The sequence below is a fragment of the Phaseolus vulgaris genome, chromosome 1, assembly GCF_000499845.2.
Source record: "Phaseolus vulgaris cultivar G19833 chromosome 1, P. vulgaris v2.0, whole genome shotgun sequence".
Lineage (NCBI taxonomy): Eukaryota > Viridiplantae > Streptophyta > Magnoliopsida > Fabales > Fabaceae > Phaseolus > Phaseolus vulgaris.
Window position 1 is genome coordinate 12726678 of NC_023759.2, and position 21428 is coordinate 12748105.

General features: G+C 32.4%; 2 protein-coding genes across 3 annotated transcripts; one reads left to right on the forward strand and one right to left on the reverse strand.

Moving 5' to 3' along the window:
• The first annotated feature begins 1453 nt into the window (after positions 1 to 1453).
• On the forward strand, positions 1454 to 6143 carry LOC137813598 (LRR receptor-like serine/threonine-protein kinase RPK2). Its single transcript, XM_068615941.1, has 2 exons — positions 1454 to 4961; positions 5550 to 6143. The coding sequence occupies exon 1, from the start codon at positions 1724 to 1726 to the stop codon at positions 4889 to 4891; it is 3168 nt and encodes a 1055-aa protein (XP_068472042.1). The 5' UTR covers positions 1454 to 1723; the 3' UTR covers positions 4892 to 4961; positions 5550 to 6143.
• Positions 6144 to 11899: 5756 nt separating this feature from the next.
• On the reverse strand, positions 11900 to 20703 carry LOC137813599 (uncharacterized). 2 transcript variants are annotated; one of them, XR_011081460.1, is made up of 17 exons: positions 20443 to 20697; positions 20194 to 20350; positions 19722 to 19816; positions 19525 to 19638; positions 18702 to 18806; positions 18538 to 18609; positions 17691 to 17803; positions 17274 to 17405; positions 15623 to 15691; positions 15469 to 15556; positions 15303 to 15374; positions 15114 to 15214; positions 14690 to 14807; positions 14261 to 14414; positions 13115 to 13174; positions 12852 to 12962; positions 11900 to 12275 (listed from the first exon to the last, which is right to left on the reverse strand). XR_011081460.1 is itself a non-coding variant. In XM_068615942.1 (16 exons), the coding sequence occupies exons 2-16, from the start codon at positions 20306 to 20308 to the stop codon at positions 12165 to 12167; spliced, it is 1476 nt and encodes a 491-aa protein (XP_068472043.1). In that variant the 5' UTR covers positions 20309 to 20350; positions 20443 to 20703; the 3' UTR covers positions 11900 to 12164. The 2 variants fall into 2 exon arrangements, 1 of the variants encoding a protein (XP_068472043.1); XM_068615942.1 differs by lacking the exon at positions 14261 to 14414 and having other exon boundaries at positions 20443 to 20703.
• Between the last annotated feature and the right edge of the window lie 725 nt (positions 20704 to 21428).

Consider the following 21428-nt stretch of genomic DNA (forward strand, 5'->3'; position numbering starts at 1 on the left):
TTACAACTTTTCTGCATAATTCATTCTACATAAAAAGCATTAGATGATTTGATTCACAATCGCATGATAGAGGTCTTCAGCACAGTTCTCTACTCTCAAATCCAAGCTGGGCCTGACAAATATATACTCCCCAGCTTGAGGGGGGTGTTAACATATTTAGTTTTTCTGTTTTAAGTTATTGGGTTTTGTTTGTTTGGCCCAACTTTCCTTTTCTGTTTCAGCTAGGTCTTAGTCTTTTTTCTTATATATATATATATATATCATGTATTTTACTCTAATATACAAGTAAATAAGAATTTATTTTGTATTTTCTTTTCTATTCTTTTCTCTCTTTAATGCTTAAGTCATTGTCTCTTTTTCATTTACAATTAGGATTCATCAGAACCTCCCTTTCTTCATTGTGATTATGTGTGCTCCATTTGATGCACCACATCAGACAAGGAATATTCATCTTCACTGTGGTCAATCATCATATTCGAAATATTGTATGCTTTTAAATTTGGAATTTTGTCATAATTTTATTCTTAAAAAACATTTTTGAACTTGAATTCCTAAGAGATGTGAAATTATTAAACATTTCAAGCACTAAGATCAATCACAGCATCCAGAGTAGTTTGAAGTTTGAAACTTCGTTACGATTTTATTTTTTAAAAATATCTCAAAATCTCGATTTTTAAAGGTATTGAAACACTTATTATTCAATAATATATTTAATTTTAAAATACAATACCATGAAAATATTTTAGGTAGTCGATAATACCCTTATCGTTGATTCTTTGACCGTTGATAAACTTCCCACGAGTAAGTGATTGGTATATCAATGACAAATTTTCCTTAAAAATGTATATTCATTTTTTTACTGTGGCAATGCCTGTGTTTCGTCAGTGATAATTTTTTCAAACATTATTATACAAATTACACATATTTACATAAACGTGATTAAGATTTAATCGAAATAAGAGGTAGTGAAAAAAAATGCACTATCATATGAGATTATAAAATAAATTAAAAATGATAGTATATTGTGAGCAAGAGGCATAGGGTAATAATATTATAATCCCAAAAAGAAATGTTTATAGCGGCAGGCACGGGTTTGCCATTGATGGGTTATTGTTTTTCCAAATTAAATACACAATGACACCAAAAAACAATGAAACATTCACATGTGATTGGAACTGGAAGAAGGGTACTAGATAAGCAAGGAAGATGAAGTTGGAGAAATAATATATTCTAGATCCTCATGTTTAAGAAACTATATTTAACTTTCATTAAATATTTCTCTAAACAAATTTAAACTTGTCTCATTTAAAACTTGTCTTTTTCTAGTTTTTTTATTAAGAAAATAATTTGTATTAACTTTAAACCAACGATATAAGTCAGAGAAAAACGCAAAAAGCATTTTCCCCGTCTGCGTAAAACAAACCTATAAAGTTAAAAAATATATTTAATTAGAGAAATCGAAGAGAGAAAGAGAGAGAGAAACGTTACCATTTGGCTCCAAATGAGACACAACTTTTCAACTTAATTCGCTGCTTTGCCACTCTCACTCACATCTCTTTCCTTCACTCTATCAGTCTCACTCGCCGCCGGAGCTCATTTTCCGGCCCCACCCTCGCCGGCGACGTATTTCCGCCACTGGATTCACCCACCATGGTTTAACAAACAAATTTCGCATCTTTCGATAAACCCAACTCGTTTTCATTCTTCACTCGCTCTCACGAACATGGATCTTCTTTTCCTTCTTCAGTGCCTTCTCTTCTTCACTTCGCATCACGCAAATGCCCTCAATGCTTCAATTTCTCGCGACGCATTGTCTCTTCTCTCTTTCAAAAGCTTCGTCTCTTCCGACCCTTCCAATTTCCTCGCCGGTTGGAACAACCGCACCTCCTCCAATCTCTGCCGATGGCACTCCGTCGCGTGCGGTGGCGCCGGGAGCCTCTCTGGCCGAGTCACTTCCCTCAGTGTCACCGGTCTCGGCGGCGGCCAGTTGTCGCCCTCCGTCGGTGACTTGTCCGAGCTCCGCGTTCTATCCCTCGCCGGAAACATGTTCTCCGGCGAGATTCCTTCTACCGTTGGGAATCTGCGGTTTCTCGAGGTCCTCGAGCTTCAAGGGAACAACTTTTCAGGGAGAGTCCCGACCCAGATGAGTTTTGCTTTTCTTCAGTCTCTTAAACTTATTAACATCTCTGGTAATGCCTTCTCTGGTTCGATTCCGAGTGAGATTATTGGCTCTGGGAGTGTGAAAATCGTTGATTTGTCGAATAATCAGTTTTCTGGTGTGATTCCTCTGAATGGTACTTGTGATTCGTTGAAGCATTTGAAGTTGTCTCGTAACTTTTTGACTGGGGAGATTCCACCCCAAATTGGAAAATGTAGAAACTTGAGGACTCTTTTGGTTGATGGGAACATCTTGGAAGGTAGAATACCTTCTGAGATTGGCCATATTGTTGAACTGAGAGTTCTGGATGTTTCTAGAAACTCCCTAACTGGAAGGGTCCCTAAGGAGTTGGCTAATTGTGGGAAACTGTCTGTGCTTGTGCTTACTGATTTGTTTGAAGATCGTGATGAGGGAGGATTGGAGGATGGCTTTAGAGGAGAGTTTAATGCATTTGTTGGGAACATACCTCCTCAAGTGTTTCTGCTTTCAAGTCTAAGGGTGTTGTGGGCTCCACGAGCGAATCTTGGTGGTCGGTTGCCTGGTGGTTGGTCGGATTCGTGCTCTCTGAGGGTACTCAATTTGGTGCAGAATTATGTTACCGGTGTCTTGCCTGAGAGTTTGGGGATGTGTAGGAATTTGAGTTTCTTGGACTTGAGTTCTAATAATTTGGTGGGATATCTGCCTTCATTGCAGCTTCATGTTCCTTGTATGGTGTACTTCAATGTCAGCAGAAATAATATATCTGGCACTCTTAAAGGATTTAGGAAAAAGAGCTGTGGTTTGAGTGCACTAGACCCTTCATTCCTAGAACTGGATGGTTTTAGTGATGATGCATACTTTAATTTTCCTGTTTGGAGGTTTCAAAAGAATGCTTTCATTGGATCTGGTTTTGAGGAGAATAACACTATTGTTGTTAGCCATGATTTCAGTTGGAATAGTTTTGTGGGCTCCTTGCCTTTGTTCTCTCTTGGAGATAGTCTTTTTAGTGCTAATCGTAAAGTCTCCTATGCACTGTCTCTCAATAATAATAGGTTCAATGGAATTCTACCGGACCAGTTAGTTTCAAACTGTAACGACCTCAAGACATTGTCAGTTAACTTGAGTGTGAACCAACTATCGGGTGGGAATTTCCAAAAGTCGGTTTTGGAGTGCCTAAAGTTGACAGATTTTGAAGCAGCATACAACCAGATTGATGGGTCAATTGGGCCAGGTATAGGTGACTTGGTGATGCTTCAACATCTTGATTTAAGTGGGAACAAGTTATCTGGATCACTCCCAAATCAGTTGGGAAACCTACAAAACATGAAATGGATGCATCTGGGAGGAAACAATCTAACGGGGGAAATTCCTTCCCAACTTGGCAAATTGACTTCCCTTGCTGTTTTGAACTTGTCTCACAATGCTCTGGTTGGAACAATTCCTGGGAGTTTGTCAAATGCCAAAAGTTTTGAAATTCTGTTGGTGGACCACAACAAACTTTCTGGGGAAATACCTTTAACTTTTTCTACTCTTTCCAATCTTATGCAGCTGGATGTTTCTTTTAACAATCTTTCTGGTCATATTCCTCGTCTTCAACACCCAAGTGACTGTGATTCTTATAAAGGAAATGCACACCTGCATCCTTGCCCTGATCCATATTCTGACTCACCTGCTTCTCTTCCAGTTCCCCTTGAAATCCAGCATCATACTCAAAGAGGGAGAAAATTAAGGACATTGGTTATTGTTGTGGTGACTTCTGCTTCTGTGGTGCTCTGCACGCTTCTGGGAATAGTATTTGTAATATTTTCTGGAAGGAGTAAATTTGGTCGGCTTAGCAGTATAAGAAGGCGACAGGTAGTGACCTTTGAAGATGTTCCAACTGAATTGAGTTATGACAGTGTGGCCACAGCTACTGGAAACTTCAGCATCCGACATCTAATTGGCACAGGCGGCTTTGGGTCAACGTACAAGGCAGAACTGTCCCCAGGTTTTCTTGTTGCCATAAAGAGGTTGTCCATAGGTAGGTTTCAAGGCATTCAACAGTTTGAAACGGAAATAAGGACACTAGGAAGAATTCGACACAAGAATCTTGTGACTCTTATTGGCTATTATGTAGGGAAGGCTGAAATGTTCTTAATTTACAACTATCTTTCTGGTGGGAACCTTGAAGCTTTCATACATGACAGTTCAGGGAAAAATGTTCAGTGGCCAGTTATTTACAAAATAGCAAAAGACATAGCAGAGGCCCTTGCCTTCCTTCACTACTCATGTGTTCCTCGGATTGTTCACCGGGATATCAAACCTAGCAACATTTTACTTGATGAAGATCATAATGCCTACCTGTCGGATTTTGGCTTGGCACGACTGCTTGAGGTAACTGAGACCCATGCCACCACTGATGTTGCAGGCACATTTGGTTACGTTGCACCAGAATATGCCACCACTTGCAGGGTTTCTGACAAAGCAGATGTCTACAGCTTTGGTGTAGTGTTATTAGAATTGATGTCTGGAAGAAAGTCACTTGATCCATCTTTTTCTGAGTATGGAAATGGATTCAACATTGTACCCTGGGCAGAGCTACTAATGACCGAAGGCCGTTGTTCTGAGCTATTTTCATCTACTTTGTGGGAAGCAGGGCCTAAGGAAAAACTCTTGGGGCTTTTAAAGCTTGCATTAACATGCACAGAAGAGACTCTTTCTATTCGACCATCAATGAAACTGGTTCTTGAGAAATTGAAATATTTGAAAAGTTGAAAGCTTTCTGCATGTCATACTCAACAGCAATGTAATGTTGCTTTTATCTGCTTCAAAATACTTGACTGAGGTGAGTGATCTAATTCCAATATAAAACCTACTTCTGCAAATTCTTCCATCATTCTAATGTTTGCTTGCGTTTGCATGGGATATAGATAAAATCTCATTCTCTGCGATCCATATACACATGGAACTTCTTGGGAAAGAATAACCAAGCACTTTCTTTAACCACTCTCATAAATTTTGAATCAGTAAAAATCCTACTTAACAAACAGTGACATCAAATGTCTCTAAGATACATCTTTTTTGTTGTTTTTATAATATTTAAACACATGCTAATAGTTGTTGTCTTCAACAAGTTTGATCTAAATTTCTCAGCTTGTACATTTTTACTTTTATGCCCCCCTTCTCTAATGAATCTACACTGCGAACACATATCTGACGGCTTTTCTTGGTCATTACAATACTAAATTCCTAAATCTGATTTCAGTGTTTGATAAGGGCTGGTCCATGATACTCTCAAAAGTTGAATACAATCTTTACAGTTCATTGCAGTTATAGGAGAGAAAAAAATTGTGAACATACTATGAATATCTTAATATACTGATCACATTAAACTTCAATTATTGATACTTTCAATTTTATTCTTGTCGATCAGGTGATTTGCAAAATGTTACAGTTTCAGCCACTGCAAGGCTCGTATAATGATTAGTTGTTTAATGCCACTTGGAATGTCATCATAGTGGCTCACACATGAGCTGTTCCTGTTACTACCAAGGCTTATGAGCATCCTTTCACATTGGTGCCAGCAATTTCACACCATCCGAAGATGTGTGCAGCAATGGCTAGATGGATGTTTGTGATACCATCATCTATCATTTCATCCTATGAGGCTAAATGTGCATGCCCTTGTGATTGTTCTGACATTTTGGATGATTTCCATAGGTGACCGCATGGACCCTTTGAAAGATCCAAAGTTATTTAATGGCACAGGGACGAAGCAATTGTCATCATTCTTCAGAGAAATGCCAAAAGTGCAAGTCACTTCTCTCTCAAAATCTACCTAAAGGTGTGAATATATATTGACATAAACCCTATTGGGATGCTTTTGATTTTTTTTGTTCCAACATGTAAATAGAAAGTGTAGGCAGAAAAACAATTTCCAACTCTTTTTTCCTTTTTTTTTCCTTCATAGATGCCTGAAGTGAAAAAGGTGTTCTTTTCAGGGTAAATTATCCATTATATTTCTAAATGTGTTAAATGTTATTATTTTAGTCCTTAAAAAAAGTTTTAGTATCTCAACGCGAAAAAAATGTACGAAATGTGTCATGTAATTAGTTCAATCCAAGACCCCCCGTTATTAAGACTTTTTTTTATGTATTCAAGGAAAGAAAAAATAAATTCATAAAACTCTTTTTCAGAGAAATGGTTATTCAGGATTCTATGACTTTCTAAAATTTCAGAGATTTTCAACTTTTTTTACATGTTTATATGAGTAAGAGGTTTGTCGTCTTTGGATATAATTATTCTTTTATGATGATTTTTACCATGTGGGATACACATCTTCATCAATCTAAATAGATATCAAATCTTTTTTTATATAAGGAGAAAACAACTATAGAGAGATATTACAAACATATTCAAGACTTTCTAAAAAAATCTTTTTTGTACTTAGAACCATATAAGATGACTTGGTTTGTGAAGAGAAATATTGATATTTGAAACACCCTAAATAATTTAAAAAACGAAAATGACAAGTTTTGATAATATTTTATCATTAGTTTTAACAACCCGTTGGTATTAAATCAAAAATTATTATGTTATTGAATTACAATATTTAGTGATTAATTCACATTTTATACATATTCAAGAACTAAAATCATGGCAGTCAAAAAGCACTTTGTCAATCAATTACTACTACGGTTGGAGAATGGAATTGTTTATTGTTCACTCATCATTGCAATTTGCACACCACTTTGAATGCTGAGCATTGGAACTGGCAGAAGGAAAATGCAAGTGGCAAATGTGGCCTAAAATTTGGAGAATATGTAACAATTAGTGGGACAAATTTTGATGACTCTCGGATGAATGAATAATCCATGTTATGTTATCTATTCAACAACGATATTAATATTCTATTATGTTGACTACTTGTTATTTTAATGCAAGATCATAATCATATCTCTTAACAGTTAAAAAAATTATTAGTCTCACAATATTATGTAAAGAGTAAGTGATAGTTAACTCTCTTAATTACTAGAGATTATAGATTGAAAATTTATTTTGTCTCAACATGAAAGATAAGTATTTTATACGTGTCCAACTAATGTATGTTTGAAAAGAGTAGTTATTATACTTCATAGCATACAAACTACATATAAAAAAAATTAAAAATCACATAATTAAAGAACAAATAACTGAATAATTTATTCTTGACCTTTAACCTATAGCTAATAAGAGATTGTGTATTTGGATTTCAGTTCAAAACCATAAAACAGAACGTGATTTTACGAAAACATGAAACAGAAGGCATTGTTCATCCACCAGACTGGAGTTCCTGTTCAAGTAAGGTCATGACCAGGAGCTTTAGGTGTCCCTTTATAAACTTGTTTTCTTTTAGAGACTTTTTCAATGTGGGACTATGTTAGACTATGTCAGCTGTCACCATCGCGAACACTTTTTTTTTCAGACAAACATCTCCTGCTATGCTATTCTCTCAGTAAACTACGGTTCTAACATGGATCATTAAGGGGTGGTTTTAGCCAATGTGGGACTTAGGGATAGACTACTAAGTGAAGGAATCTCCTATACGACACTCATACACCTGATTACTTTTCTCTTCTTTGATTTCACATATTATTTGTGTTTTTATTTAGTTTGCCATTTAAATTTATTTTTCAAATTTTCTATTTCTTCTTCTTTCTGTTTTGTTTGTTTAGTGCTGATTTAAAATTATACCGGCAGAAGAGAAAAAATATAAATTTAAAGTTGTTTGGTTAGAGTAAAATAGAATCAGAAAGTGATGAAAGTACAAGAGTGTATGTATTTTATTTGAAAGGGATAAAAATTATATCTTTTACCATTCATCTTTTTGTTCCTATGTTCTTTTTGTCTTTGGAAAAAATTATTTAGGTGTCAATATATTTGTTTTGACACACTAGTTAAGATAAATTGATAGGTTAATCTACTCTTTTTTTTACCTTTTGAAAAAAATATTAATATGTTTAAATACATTAAAAATTCATTTAATTATATAAGTTTTACCCAGTTAATTTGTGTTTTTAATGGGAAAATTTGATAAGATTTTTACATATTAAATTAGTTCATTATTATTAATAAAAAAATTAATTTGTATTAATGGTTTAAATTATTATACAGTGTTATATTATTTATATTTTAATAAATTAAAAATTGACTGATTGATATATAACTTATCCTACCAAATTGGTGGTATGGTGATGGATTGTCTATTAAACTCAATTTACTTTGTTATCTATAATTAAGATAAGTATTTCATCTATTATGAAGCATCCAAGCTATAAATTTAATAAGATTCATCTTTTAAACTTCTTCAGTAGCATGTATAATTCCATAAAACTCAACAATCAAAGTATAGTCTAAACATCAAGAAAAGCATAGAAATCACAAATAAACTCTCTCATACTCTCACAGAAAATACCTCCACAAGTAGCAAGACTAGTAAAACCTCTAGCAGCACCATCAGTGTTAATTTTAACCGAACCTGGTGAAGGAAACTTTCATCTAACAAGAACTTTACTACTACAAGTATAAATATCAAAAAACTTAAGCACATTGAAATCAAACATATCATTGTGCATAGAACTTTTAGATGAATTACCCACTAGACAAGTGAGATCTTTAACAACCGAAATAACTCTCGAAACATCAATCTTAACATGAAATCTAGTATAATTCCTCATACGCCATATTATCCAAATAGAAAAGGTTATCACAACAAGCTTAATCAAATTAACCAAAGAACTACCATCACTCTTAATAAAAGAAAAAGGAATATATGGAGATCAAATGAGTTTACCCCCAACCACATGGAACTCCTGGATCCAATAAAAAGAAAAATTCTAGCCGATTTGAGAGTGAAACGACCAGACTCGTCCATAATCCAATTAGAAATATCGTATTCCTACCTAATCATGATATGTTCAAAAAAATGAGACATCTGCTGTAAAGGAAAGAGAATATTTCAATCACTACCCGTCCATAATTGGAAAACTGTATCCGGGATGCTACAACCATTAGGTACCCTTACAATGTCTGAAAAAGAAATAGTAGAGCACCATTTATCATTCCAGAAATTAGTAAAAGTACATGTACCAACCGTCCAAGAAGTATGTTCAAGAATAGTGTTATAAAATTAATCCTAAGGCAAATAGAGGAGGATATAAGTCATTCTAAGCTTGTAATTTGAGTTGAGAACTTTGGCTTTCAAGAGAAGAGACCAAGTCTTATTACTATATGCGAAATTTTAAGTAAGCTTAAGAAGACATGCCTTATTTTCATGATGAAGGTTAATAATCTTCAATCCTCCATTATCAAGAGATAAACAAATCTTAGCCCATTTTTTTCATATAACTTATTTTATTTTTTACCTTTAATTTTATATGAAATCATTTTAATCTTTGAAAAAATGTTTATTTATTTTTGAAGAAGTGCTTTTTATAAAGAAGGTAGTTCATTCTATAAATACTTTTATTTTTAGTTAAAGATAGGTTTAAGGTTTAAAATCTACAATAAGTTATAAATTAAAAGAAATAATTTAATAAACATCCTAATGTTATTTACTTATACATTAAAATGTGAGATTCCTATTGTCATTTTTCTTGTTTAACTCACTTATTATATTCTATTTTTTTCTCATTACAACGAAATATATATGCATAAACAACTTATAAAAGTGGAGTTGGTTTCTTGAAACTTAACATTTTTTTTAAAGAATTTAAATAATTATAACGAATATGATATTTCATTTTAAATTAGAACAATTAATATTACCTTTAAACTTAAACTGGAGTAGTTATTATTATTATTACTATTATTATTATTATTCAAATTAAATCCCATTTTTTTAAGTGCTAACAAGTATTATTGTAGTTAGAATATTATTGTCGTAATTATACAATTATTGTGAAACTTAAATAAAGTTAAATGTCATTTGAATGATTTTTATATTAATTTACATAATTAAATAATTGAATACAAATGTAGTCAGTTATGAAATTAATGGTAATAAAACTCTCATATAGGGCTATTATAGCATTAAAATTCCTTTGAAACGATTATGAACTGTTGCACTGCTACAATACTAACTATGAACATGTAATTAATTGAAGCAAGTACGCAAATTAACACAAGAATAAAATTAATTCCTAATGTTTAAGAAGCGCAATTATCTTCATAAACGTAAGCTTTATCTTAGTGCACAACAAATATATTATATATTCCTAATGTGTATAAAAATACTTTTATATATGATAATTTATTATAGTAATGTTATTTAAATGGATTTGACATCAAAATATTAATTTTGGTAATAAAAATAAAAATATAATTTTAAAGATAAATTCTCGTTTTCAATGAAAAAATAATAACCATGTAGCTTTCCAACAAAATATTTAGAAGCTATTTATTTTTAATTTCTCTAAAATTTGATTTTTTTTTATGCATAAATTAATTGCAATTAATGTAAAAATTAATTTCATTTTCTAATGTTTTTTATCATAGAAGAAATTTGCTCCAAGCATGCTCATAGTCGTCGAGGGACTCCACTTCAAGTTCTTCAACAACTGGATTCGGTTTTTCAAGGACTGCAATTTAAAAAAGATAAAAAGTATATGATTGTTCATCAACGGTTAGAATTATGACACAATTAAATATATATTTACATAGTTTAAATTTAATTATAATTTTCATTATTTATTAACAATTATAATTACATTTTATTCTATATTCTGAACATTTTAAAGGAGTCAAATCATTTATAGTTTATATTATAGAAGTAGTTAATGGGTTTAAAAATTGTAGAGATATTAGATTAAAAAATTTATTGATTCAATTAGATTCATTAAGAACTTAATTAAAAACATTACTCACCTCATCCATTTCATAAAAGCACAAAAAAAAACAAATTGCCATTATTACACATCAATGTGTTGTATAAAGTCTGACGTTATGATCTGTAATATTTATTTATTCTATTTAGAGTAACATAAAAATCTAAAAATTAAACATCATCTAACCCTTTTCTTCTAGATACCATAAAACTATAGCACATACATTTTTATGAAAAATCTATTTTTATTTAGTGATGTCTTATTTTGAATTGTAAAATTTGAAGCCTCCATACTTTTTATGAAAAATCTATTTTTATCTTTAATAAAGTTACATTTTAAATTATAAAATTTAAAATATATTTCTCAAATACCTTTCAAACTCTATAATTCAAAATATAATATAAATTCTACAATTAAAAATATAATTTAATATTTCTTTTTATTGTAAAATTTGTATTTTGATGAATTGTACCATTCGAAATGTCTGCATAAAAATGAAAATAAAAAATTATGGAGTTGCAGGCCAAGTGTAATTCGTCTAAAGCCCAAAATATAATAATTGACCAAATTAAAGTCCAACATTAACAAACTCAAATAACTTTCTAATACATTTTTACTAGTATTTTAGATTATATTGTTTATTGTCTGATGTAAATATTTACTTGTATACAATCAAAATTTATAATAAACATATTTAAATATATAAATCACTCTATAATCATACTTAAACTTCATACTAAATATATATTTTCAAACATAAGTTATATTCATAATTTACAAAAAACAATTTCTACTGTTACACGAGATTATTTTTATTATATTTTCTACCAAAAATTACTAAAACTCAAATTTAAAAATAAGAATATATATCAAAAAATTAAAAAAGCTTGAAAATAATGAAGTAGTCCAAACATTGTAATTGAGTGTGTGCTTCAGAATCAGGGACCAGGTTTTATTAACACAAACTAATGGGAAAAGAATAGAATATAGAGTACACATTGACATGGACTTACATGAAAATACAGAAGATTGTGTACAGAAAGCAGAAACTAACTTCCATCTTGAAATGGGGACATCAATCTAGGAGTGTGTAAAGGAAAATTTTAACTACAGGAAATGTCTGGATTTTATCAACCAACACAAAACATGTACATGAGACAGATAAGCACCTTTTGAAATCAGCATCAAGGAGCCATGTTTCCCTCTCTTGCCTTAAGGACAAGCTCTTCAGTGGTGGTGCCAATGATTTCATTAGCCCGTTTTAGCCCAACGCACTGATACCGTCCAACAGAGTCCTGAATAACAACAAAGAAATCTAAATCTTCTGAGAAATTTTTAAGGGGTCACAGTGATTGAAAACTATCTTCTAGTAATCATTCTGGCATACCATTACAACAACAAAGAGATATCCACTGTTAGATAAAATCTAGTACCTTTTACTGAAGATAGAACACAAAGGAAAAAAAAAAGATTCAATTTTAGTTGATGTTCTCATTCAGGCAAACAAGAATGAACCCTAACTGGCAAACAAGGCACAAAGTTCAACCATTCTTAAACGGCTTCCAGGCAACACATTTGACAAAAATTTAGACTAGTTTGTTTATGCCCCATTAAGGGAAAAACCTCACATGATCTGTAAAGTTTACACTTTATTTTAAAGAGACATGAAATTTCCTACTACTGTTAACAAACTCAACTCACTTTAAAATGTAATACTAGATAGAGAGAAAAGATTGAGATATGAATATATTCGAAATGGAAATAATAAAACCAAGTTACAGGGAAAAAAAGGTTAGTTTTCCTTTAAAGAGAGAGTATTATATATTACATTCACTAAAGATTAGAAAGGAAATATTTTTGAGGAATCTCACCCGAGTAACAATTCCCAATTTCTCTAATTTATCAACAGCATCATCCACATCAAAATTACAATCCTCACCAAACTCTTCTTTGATTAGTTCCTCACACCATTGATCAAGATCCTGATTCATATACCAAACAGCTAATGTAAGTACTTAGACAGCAATAATAAAATCTATCTCTTCTAAGTATATGATAGAATTTATAAGTATAAAAAAGGTGGCATAAAGAACAAAAGAACAAGATTGCTAAAATCTTATGTTCATGTGTGTACCTGTCTTGTAGCTTTGCCCTGTTCCATCAGAATAAAGAATGAAACTATTACCTCCTTGACCTAAACATTAAAGAATTACAGATTGGTAGCCATTAGTTACATGTTTGCCAGTGTATACACACGGAGCAACTAGAAACTATAAAATGATCTTACAACAATCTAATAACTTGATTATCAAATATAAAGTAGTAGCGTAATCTTAAGGCTCAAATACATGCACACTTTAAAAATATTCAAACTTTCATTTCCTAAATTATTAGACTTATAAAAAATGTTGCAAATTGGAGAGCATTTGAGAAGTAAAAGCCATCATTCCAAACAGTATCACTATATTTCTCACTCTGTTTTGGAACATTTGATAGAAGGGAATTGTTTAAAGTAGTTGCATTGCGGAAGTTAGGTTCACCAAGCTTTTTCCGTCCATATAAGATAACAGTGCAGTAAATGATGTGCTCCACTACTTTCACACGTATCAAATGTGGTTTTGAATTTTTGAAGTTTAGTTTTTAAACTTTTATGTATACTGGGGAATTACAGCCAATATATGATTATGGTTGCTTACAAATAGGATACGGTTTTCCTCCCTTGAAAGAAAACATAGGCATATATACTTGTTAAAAGAAGTGGTAAAACAAGAACTTCAAAAAAGCCTAAGATATACACACATGCATGAGTATGCACACAATATCAGATGAATTTCCCACAAAATCCACCAATCAAATTGAAAGGTTAGTTTGAAACTCATCCAATACTGTTTAACCCATTCTCATGTCTCAACATATAATACTTTTTAAACAAGGATACCTGATCACACACAATTGCTTAAATTCAACAGCTAATGGTTCTTAGTGTAGCAGTGTGGGTCAAACAACAAACAAGGTGATGTGGTCCTCTCTCTCTCTCTCTCACCTACACGTGCATGTTTTGTTGAATGAAACCATCATAATGTAATACAGACATATCATCAAGATGATAAATGTTAATAACCAATACATAAAAATTACATAGATTCATTTATGTATGTAATATACAAAGTCATGTAAGATTCATCTTAAGATAAAAATCAGTAGATGGTCAAAACGTATCAAATTGTAAGATTCAAAATTTGAATCATAAGATTCTCATAACAATGCATAATTAAGCAACCTTAAATCAGAACTCCATCGACATTTCTTCACACCAACAGAAGCACCACCAAATGACATTTTATAGTAACAGCAATGCTTGAGAACCGTACAGCCAACCAAAAGAGAACCAAACACCAAAACAGAGCACAATTATGTGGACAAACCAACAGGTACTGAAGCAAAAACAAATCAGTCAGCTCAACCACACAGAAACAAACAAATTGAAGAAACAAGAGTTCAATCAAATCCCAGATCAGCTAGAGTCAAACTAAAGGAAGAAAGATTTAGGATTGAAAAGAAATAAGCTGGCAAGTTTCAGGTACCATTAGAACGGACAGCCCTATCTTACTTTCTGAACAATTCTAAAAATCATTAACAAAAAATATCAACACTGATTTAATTTAAAAAAAAAAAAAAAAGAATCACAATGCATCAAGCTGGGACTTACTTCTTGTTGAATGACATCATCACATAAATGAAGAAGTGTACCCTTTCCACTGTCAAGTTGTTTGTCATACATTGACTGCGTAATCAAATTTTGATATTGAGCCATGTTTTGTTGGAACCTATGGGGAAAATAAATTAGTAGCCACTATAGTTAAATGTATTTTCAAATGCATTTACTACTACCATACACCTCAAATTATTAGAATACGACAACGATAATGTGAACACAATTCCACAAGCTACATGATTAGTATGAAAAAAAAGAAGGAACGGACAACAGTTTAACTAGTCAACAAGTGGAGAGATTTCTTTAGATTAGTGTCCAACAAAAATAGATTAAGTTTCAGAGCTATATGAAGGTAATTTTCAGAATAATCAATGCACAGCTTCTATCTCCATTGATAGGGAAGAGCCATAATACTTACGTGAAGTATGTCTTAGCACAATAACCAATTACTGTGGATAGAACAGCAATGATAACAAACCAATCAGCTGAAGGCATTTCAAGTGAACTAACTACAGCAACCTGAGAAGAACATTAGATTCATTAATTCAGGATGATGAAAAACAAGAACACTAAAACATAAACAATAAATCAAGGTTAAAAGACTAACCAGCCCAACTATAGCTGATCCAAGAAATTTGACCCAATCCATTGGTGTTAATCCAGGGTTTTTCTTTTCTGGCTGTCAAGTAAGAAGTTCTTGAACAAGGTCACTACTAGTACTGGGGAAAAGTTAAATATTCAATATATCAAGTCTTCACAATGAGGTAACTCACAAGAACTATTTCCATATCAGCCATTGGAATGTTTTTAAAATGCTTCACAAATATTCCTCGTTCATCTTTTGATTTGGTTCTGGCACTCCTGAAAAATAATTTGCTTCTTAGATTAAAAATTTCAACAGAAGTTTGATGTGTAAGGAAGATCTACCTGTAGACAACAATTATCCTATCAAATGTCGGTTCTTGGATTAAGGTCTTGCCTAGCAAATTACGAAAACTGGCAATTGCAGCAAATCATCACGTGAGTGACCAGATCAACACATTAAAAATTTACACAAAATAGATGCATGGGCACTGCATTTTGATTAGAAAGAAAAACAATATGCTTCAAAGACAAATCAGTAGATATACTAAATATATGTGGAACTTTGAGGCATTTGAATAATTTCCTAAACCCATGTTAGAGATCTTACAATGACTAGAAATAAGACCAAATTATAGTTCAAAAGTATTTTTAAACCTTGCTATACAAGCTAATTTTGTAGGTATGAGTTAGATCTAAACTTGGTTTCTGAGATGGTATCAAAATTTATCCTAATCAGGTTTGTTAAGTCTATCATGTCACTCACTAATAGGTCACTATCAAACCACTCATAAATATGTAGACCCATGCTCGAGATATTCAATCCTCAACATGAGAGGATGAGTTAAAAAACCCATATTGACTAGATACATGGTCAAAATTTAGTATATAGATGGATGTAAACCTTACCTTAGTTTGTAGAGTTTAATTAGGTGTAAACCCACTTTTTAATATTGTACTTAAATTCACTTTTCTGAGTTTTAGATTTTCACTACAACAAAATTCTCTATGTTCCCTGTACTTAAGCTTGATGGAGACCAAAAAACCTCAATCCAGGTTGACTGTTATCTCAGAAATGATCCTTTTTATTGTTAGAATTGTGATATAAAACCATTCATGTGAGTTCATCTAACAACTTCAGTTTTTGACATAGTTTAGTCACCTAACAAGATTTTAGGATAGATACTTCAGTACAAAGTATTAGAGTTTAAGATTTTAATCACCAAAAATTCTCAATGTTCCTGTAGATAAGCTTAATGAAGACCAAAAGCCTCAATCCAAGTTGATCATTATCTCAGAAATGATCATTGTTTATTGTTAGAATTGAAACATAAAACCATTCATGTGACTTCATCCAACAACTTCAGTTTTTGAGATAGTTTAGTCACCTGACAAGTTTTAGGATAGGTAGTTCAAAACAAAGTATCAGAGTTTTCCTGTTCACATGATCTAGAGTTCAAACTTCGTTGTCCTTGTTCTTCTAATAAAACTATCAATTTCTGTAAAAGGTAGGTTGACCTGTCCATTATTGATACTACAAGGCCAAAGGGATCTATAAGTGAAGGGACATGTCAGAAATATAAAATAAAGTCATTTATGTGTCTTTACCTATTAATTTAAAGATTTAAAGATAGTTGTTCATGACCTTCACCTAATATTGAGGTTACACTATGGTTGTATTTACAGAATAATGGACAGACTGTACCAAAACTTTATGTGGTACAGAGCATACAGTGAGAACTTAAATATAAAGTTGAATGAAAGCTACCAACAATCAGGATTTACACAAATCTAGATTTCCAGAAGTAACATTCAACTTGCAGATGATGTCAATCTTACATGCCAAAAATTCATCCCATCCAATAATCATTTATTACAATTAAGTTATATAAAGGCAATGGCCCTCATCCAGAAAGAAAATAAGATAACAAGAAATAAAGTAGTAGTAGCAACAACAACAACATCGATATATAGAGAGAGAGATGCATTTTACAACCTTAGTTGCATATTTTCAAGACGTATCCGCTCAACATAAAGGTCCTGCCCATCTACTTCAGAGTTAATTTCATTGTCCTTTGGAATTTTCTTATTTCGCCTTTTTGACCTTCTGGATAAAAGCTTTTCCAACCTGCAAGCAGTACAGCTCTAAAAAGTTCTATGGGAAAAAAAAACACCTAAGAAGCATACTTTGTATACTCTGGTACATTTACATGAATAGATTTAAAAAATATGGCCTTTCAATACACAGATGAAGCTCATATTGACTATAACCCATGGAAACAATAAATCATTTCATATCTGCCTTTTACATGTCTTGGGGAGACAAGAAAATATGATAATCAATACCATGACTTCTCATAATGGATTATTCCTGAGCATCAACTACTAAATATTCCAAACTCAGTCCGCTTACCTAGTTAGCCGCAACAGATATGCCCAAAAACGTCCAATAAGCATGTCCACTTTCTCCATGACAAAGTAGTCACTTGTTCGATCAATTCCAATGCCACGCCGAAAGATAACATACTGAAATAATAGGTTTTGTTAGCTTGCCATTTCACAATTAGACTAAACTCAAGGAACAACAACAATCTTTAGATTGGTGTTTGTACTTGCAGGTTCAGCTTACTTATTTTGAGGAATTACATTCTTTTCCAATCTACTGCAAACAATTAAAATAATAATAATAGTGAACCAGCCTCTGCTGTGAGTACAACACCATGTGAGAGCTAGAGGGAAAGATCAACAATAATCCAGCATCAAACAAGTGAAGTAACAAAAGGCAGATAATATCCACTTGATGTCCACAAATACAATAAACCTTCTTAACCTACAAAGTTCTGATCGTTATTTAACAACTTAACATTCCAATATTCAATATTGGATCACTAGCAAAAGTCAATGGCATCAATCAGTGTGATTCGTGATTTGTTCCAAAACTCACAACTTCATTAAAAAATTTAAGATTCTGTTTCTCAAACAAGGATGAACTGCCAATACTTCAATATAAAATATCTAAGCCAGTTGTGAGGGGTTTGAACTTAAACATCTTACAGAATGTCTGTCATTTGTAACAAAAAAAACTTAAAAATGAAAGGTCTTTCTCCTGAAATGATTTTAAGGATGTTACAATAACTTAAAAATGGGAGAGGGAGCCACAGACACATACATACACACGGATTTCCAGCCCAGATAATAGAATAATGAACACCACAAATTCTCCTGGATAAGTACCTCCTACACTATATTAAGAGCCATACCTTATCAGAAAAATCAGGAAGGTCATCATGATGATGCTCTTCAAAATATTTCTTCAGAAGTGTCTTGTCAAGCTTCATCATTAAAAATACAAACATCACCAACTATTAATAGGAAAAACAAGCATCTAAATATACCATTAAAGGAACATGTATTATGCACAAACCTTAGACTCATCAACAGTAATGGGAAGATTTAGAAGATATTGGCCTGAATGTGCAACATCAATCTCATCATCAGTCACTACCTTGAAGTTGCTCTTTTCCATGACCTAGATAAAAAATCAAAGAGTCTTCACTCAATCACTAAGTGGCGTAAATTTTATTTACCAAATATCTCTTCTTTGTTTAGCTTTTGAAAATGAGATTGGTTACGATTATCTTAAGCTAAAACCCATGTCTTTTGTCTTAATCATTAACGACCCTAAAGTGTGTTTTACAACAATCTTTTAACATTCCTACTCTATGTTAAAAAGTAGCCAAGTTACTTATTCACTCTTCCATCCTAATAAGACAGGTGACCTCAAGACTGTACCAACAACACTGCCTCATCCCTCCTCAATGTCATAGGTTACTATATATTGAAGCAAATCTACTAGGTTCTCCAAAACCTAGAGTGTCACCAACATAGGTCTTCTAAAGATTTTTGTCACCATACTAATTCCTTAAAGGATAACCACTACCAAATTCATTCATTCAGTTTCACAACTTTAGTAGTTCATAAAGACGAATGTGGTGACATTTTAGATCATAGAGAAACTAGTTTGGTAACATAATCTTTGAAGATTAATGTAAGATGTTGCTCTTCTTCAAGGAACTAATTTGGTGACAAAAACTGTAGAGGAAAAATGTAGAAGCGCCATAATCATTGGGGGACTGGTGCATTTACTTCTTTATATTAATACCATAATCCGTGATAGGTTTTCAAGTCTATATTATATTAACAATATCCCCAAGATATTACACTTGAAAGCAAAGTAGAGAGAGTACCTGAAAAAGGTATGTCAAGAAATTCTGTTCAAGCACATCAATTTCTTCGGTAGATAACTTCTGCTGTTCCAACTTTTGTGCTCCGTGTACAGGGTCAAAGAGGGAATAAAGTTGCTGGAGAGAAAGGAATCATGCTCCACAACCACAAACACAAGGCTTCTATAAATATATCAGAAAGATCAAGGAACGAATAATACCATCAAGTCCTCAAATTGTAGAAGGTACCAAGCTCGAATCGTGTATTCTACTCTCTTGGAGAGCTTCAAAAACTCAGTCCGATCAGAATTATGTTCTGCATATAATACCCAAAAAGAACTCAAGCAACAAAGAATTTAATAACATTGAATTGAAGAAAAGGAGAAAAACTTATCAAATTTCTTCTAAATTAAAATAAATACAAATTTGAACTCCAAATTAGCACTCAAACTAAATCGTGTAAGGGGTCGGAAATAGCAATCCCAATTTTGCTTTCAATTGTGGAAAAGCAACACTGATCTTGCCACCCCCAACAATACTCTCAATTCAAAGGGCAACCACAACACAGTCAGAGCACAACAAAGTACAAACACTCCCCAGAAATGATTTTATAACTACCAACAACATTAACAACGGAGAGACCAATTTCAGATGCCAAAGCTGAGCAAAAGAAGGATCAAACAAAAGCAGTACCAATAAGATTGGCCAGTGTCATTATGAGCTTAGGCTTCAGAATTGGAATGACAGATTCGCGCTCTAAACGAATGAAATCACCCTTGCTTCGATCCACTTCATGCAAATGTGCCATTTTAGCTTCTGCCTATCCTCTTCGTAGCTTCAGCACCACTCCCTAAAAAATCAAAGGAAACGTTTTTATAAGGTATATCGAAAAGGTAGGTGCAGTGAAGAGTAAACTAAACAAAGGGTTTCTAATTCCACAACCTAAATTCACATTCACACTTCACAGTGCTGTAACCGCAACACCAATAACGAAGATGAAACGACTCTTAGGTGAAGGTGGGTCACAACACAAACATGCGTTTTCCACCAAACCAAACTTTTGGGTTTCTTCTGAACCTTGCAATTTGGAGAGTCTAGCTGAAGACGGAGAACTCACTGTTCTTCATTCAGTAGTCAACTTATTACTAAATCCCCAACGCTGAATTTTCGTAACTTGTTTTTTTTTTTTTTCCTAATAAATCCAAACACTATCATGGTAAATGGTACATAAATCACAAATCATTCTTCATATAAGTAAACAAATTTATTCATATATTCACTATTTACTTCTATAATGTTTTTTCTTTTATTTTTAAGATAATTACTTCAAAAGTTATAATTTATAAACTTCGTTAATGGGTAAGAATGCATTAAATGAAATTTTAGTTTTACAGTCAAATTAGTCATTCCATTAGTTCTTCCACTTGTAACTGTGACCTTATTTATTATCTTTATCATCCAATATTGAGTTAATGAATGTGAAAAAAAATTTAATTTATAAAACTAAAGTACAAATAAAAATTCAAAAGTAAAAAGTTAAATTCGTCTAAAGTATGTGCAATAACAATATGAAACACTTACATTTTTATTTAACCATAATTTGTCATAAATAATAAAGTTTCAATTTCATAATACTTATTTTAAAAATTATATATTGATAATACAAAATTATAAAAAAATAAACTTTTGGCAATGATTTTGTCTTCTAGTATGTACACATGTCGGTGGGATGGGTGATTTGATTGGACAAATCTTGCAATCTTGTGTATAATCATCATGTGATTTTAATGATCAATGTGTTGTTATTGTGAAAATAATGTCTTTGGTTCTTAAAATTTTATTTTCATTTGTGTTTTTTTGAAAAATTATTGCAGTTATGTGGAGGACACATCTAATCTTAGTTTCCTCATCTTTAACTACATTTACAT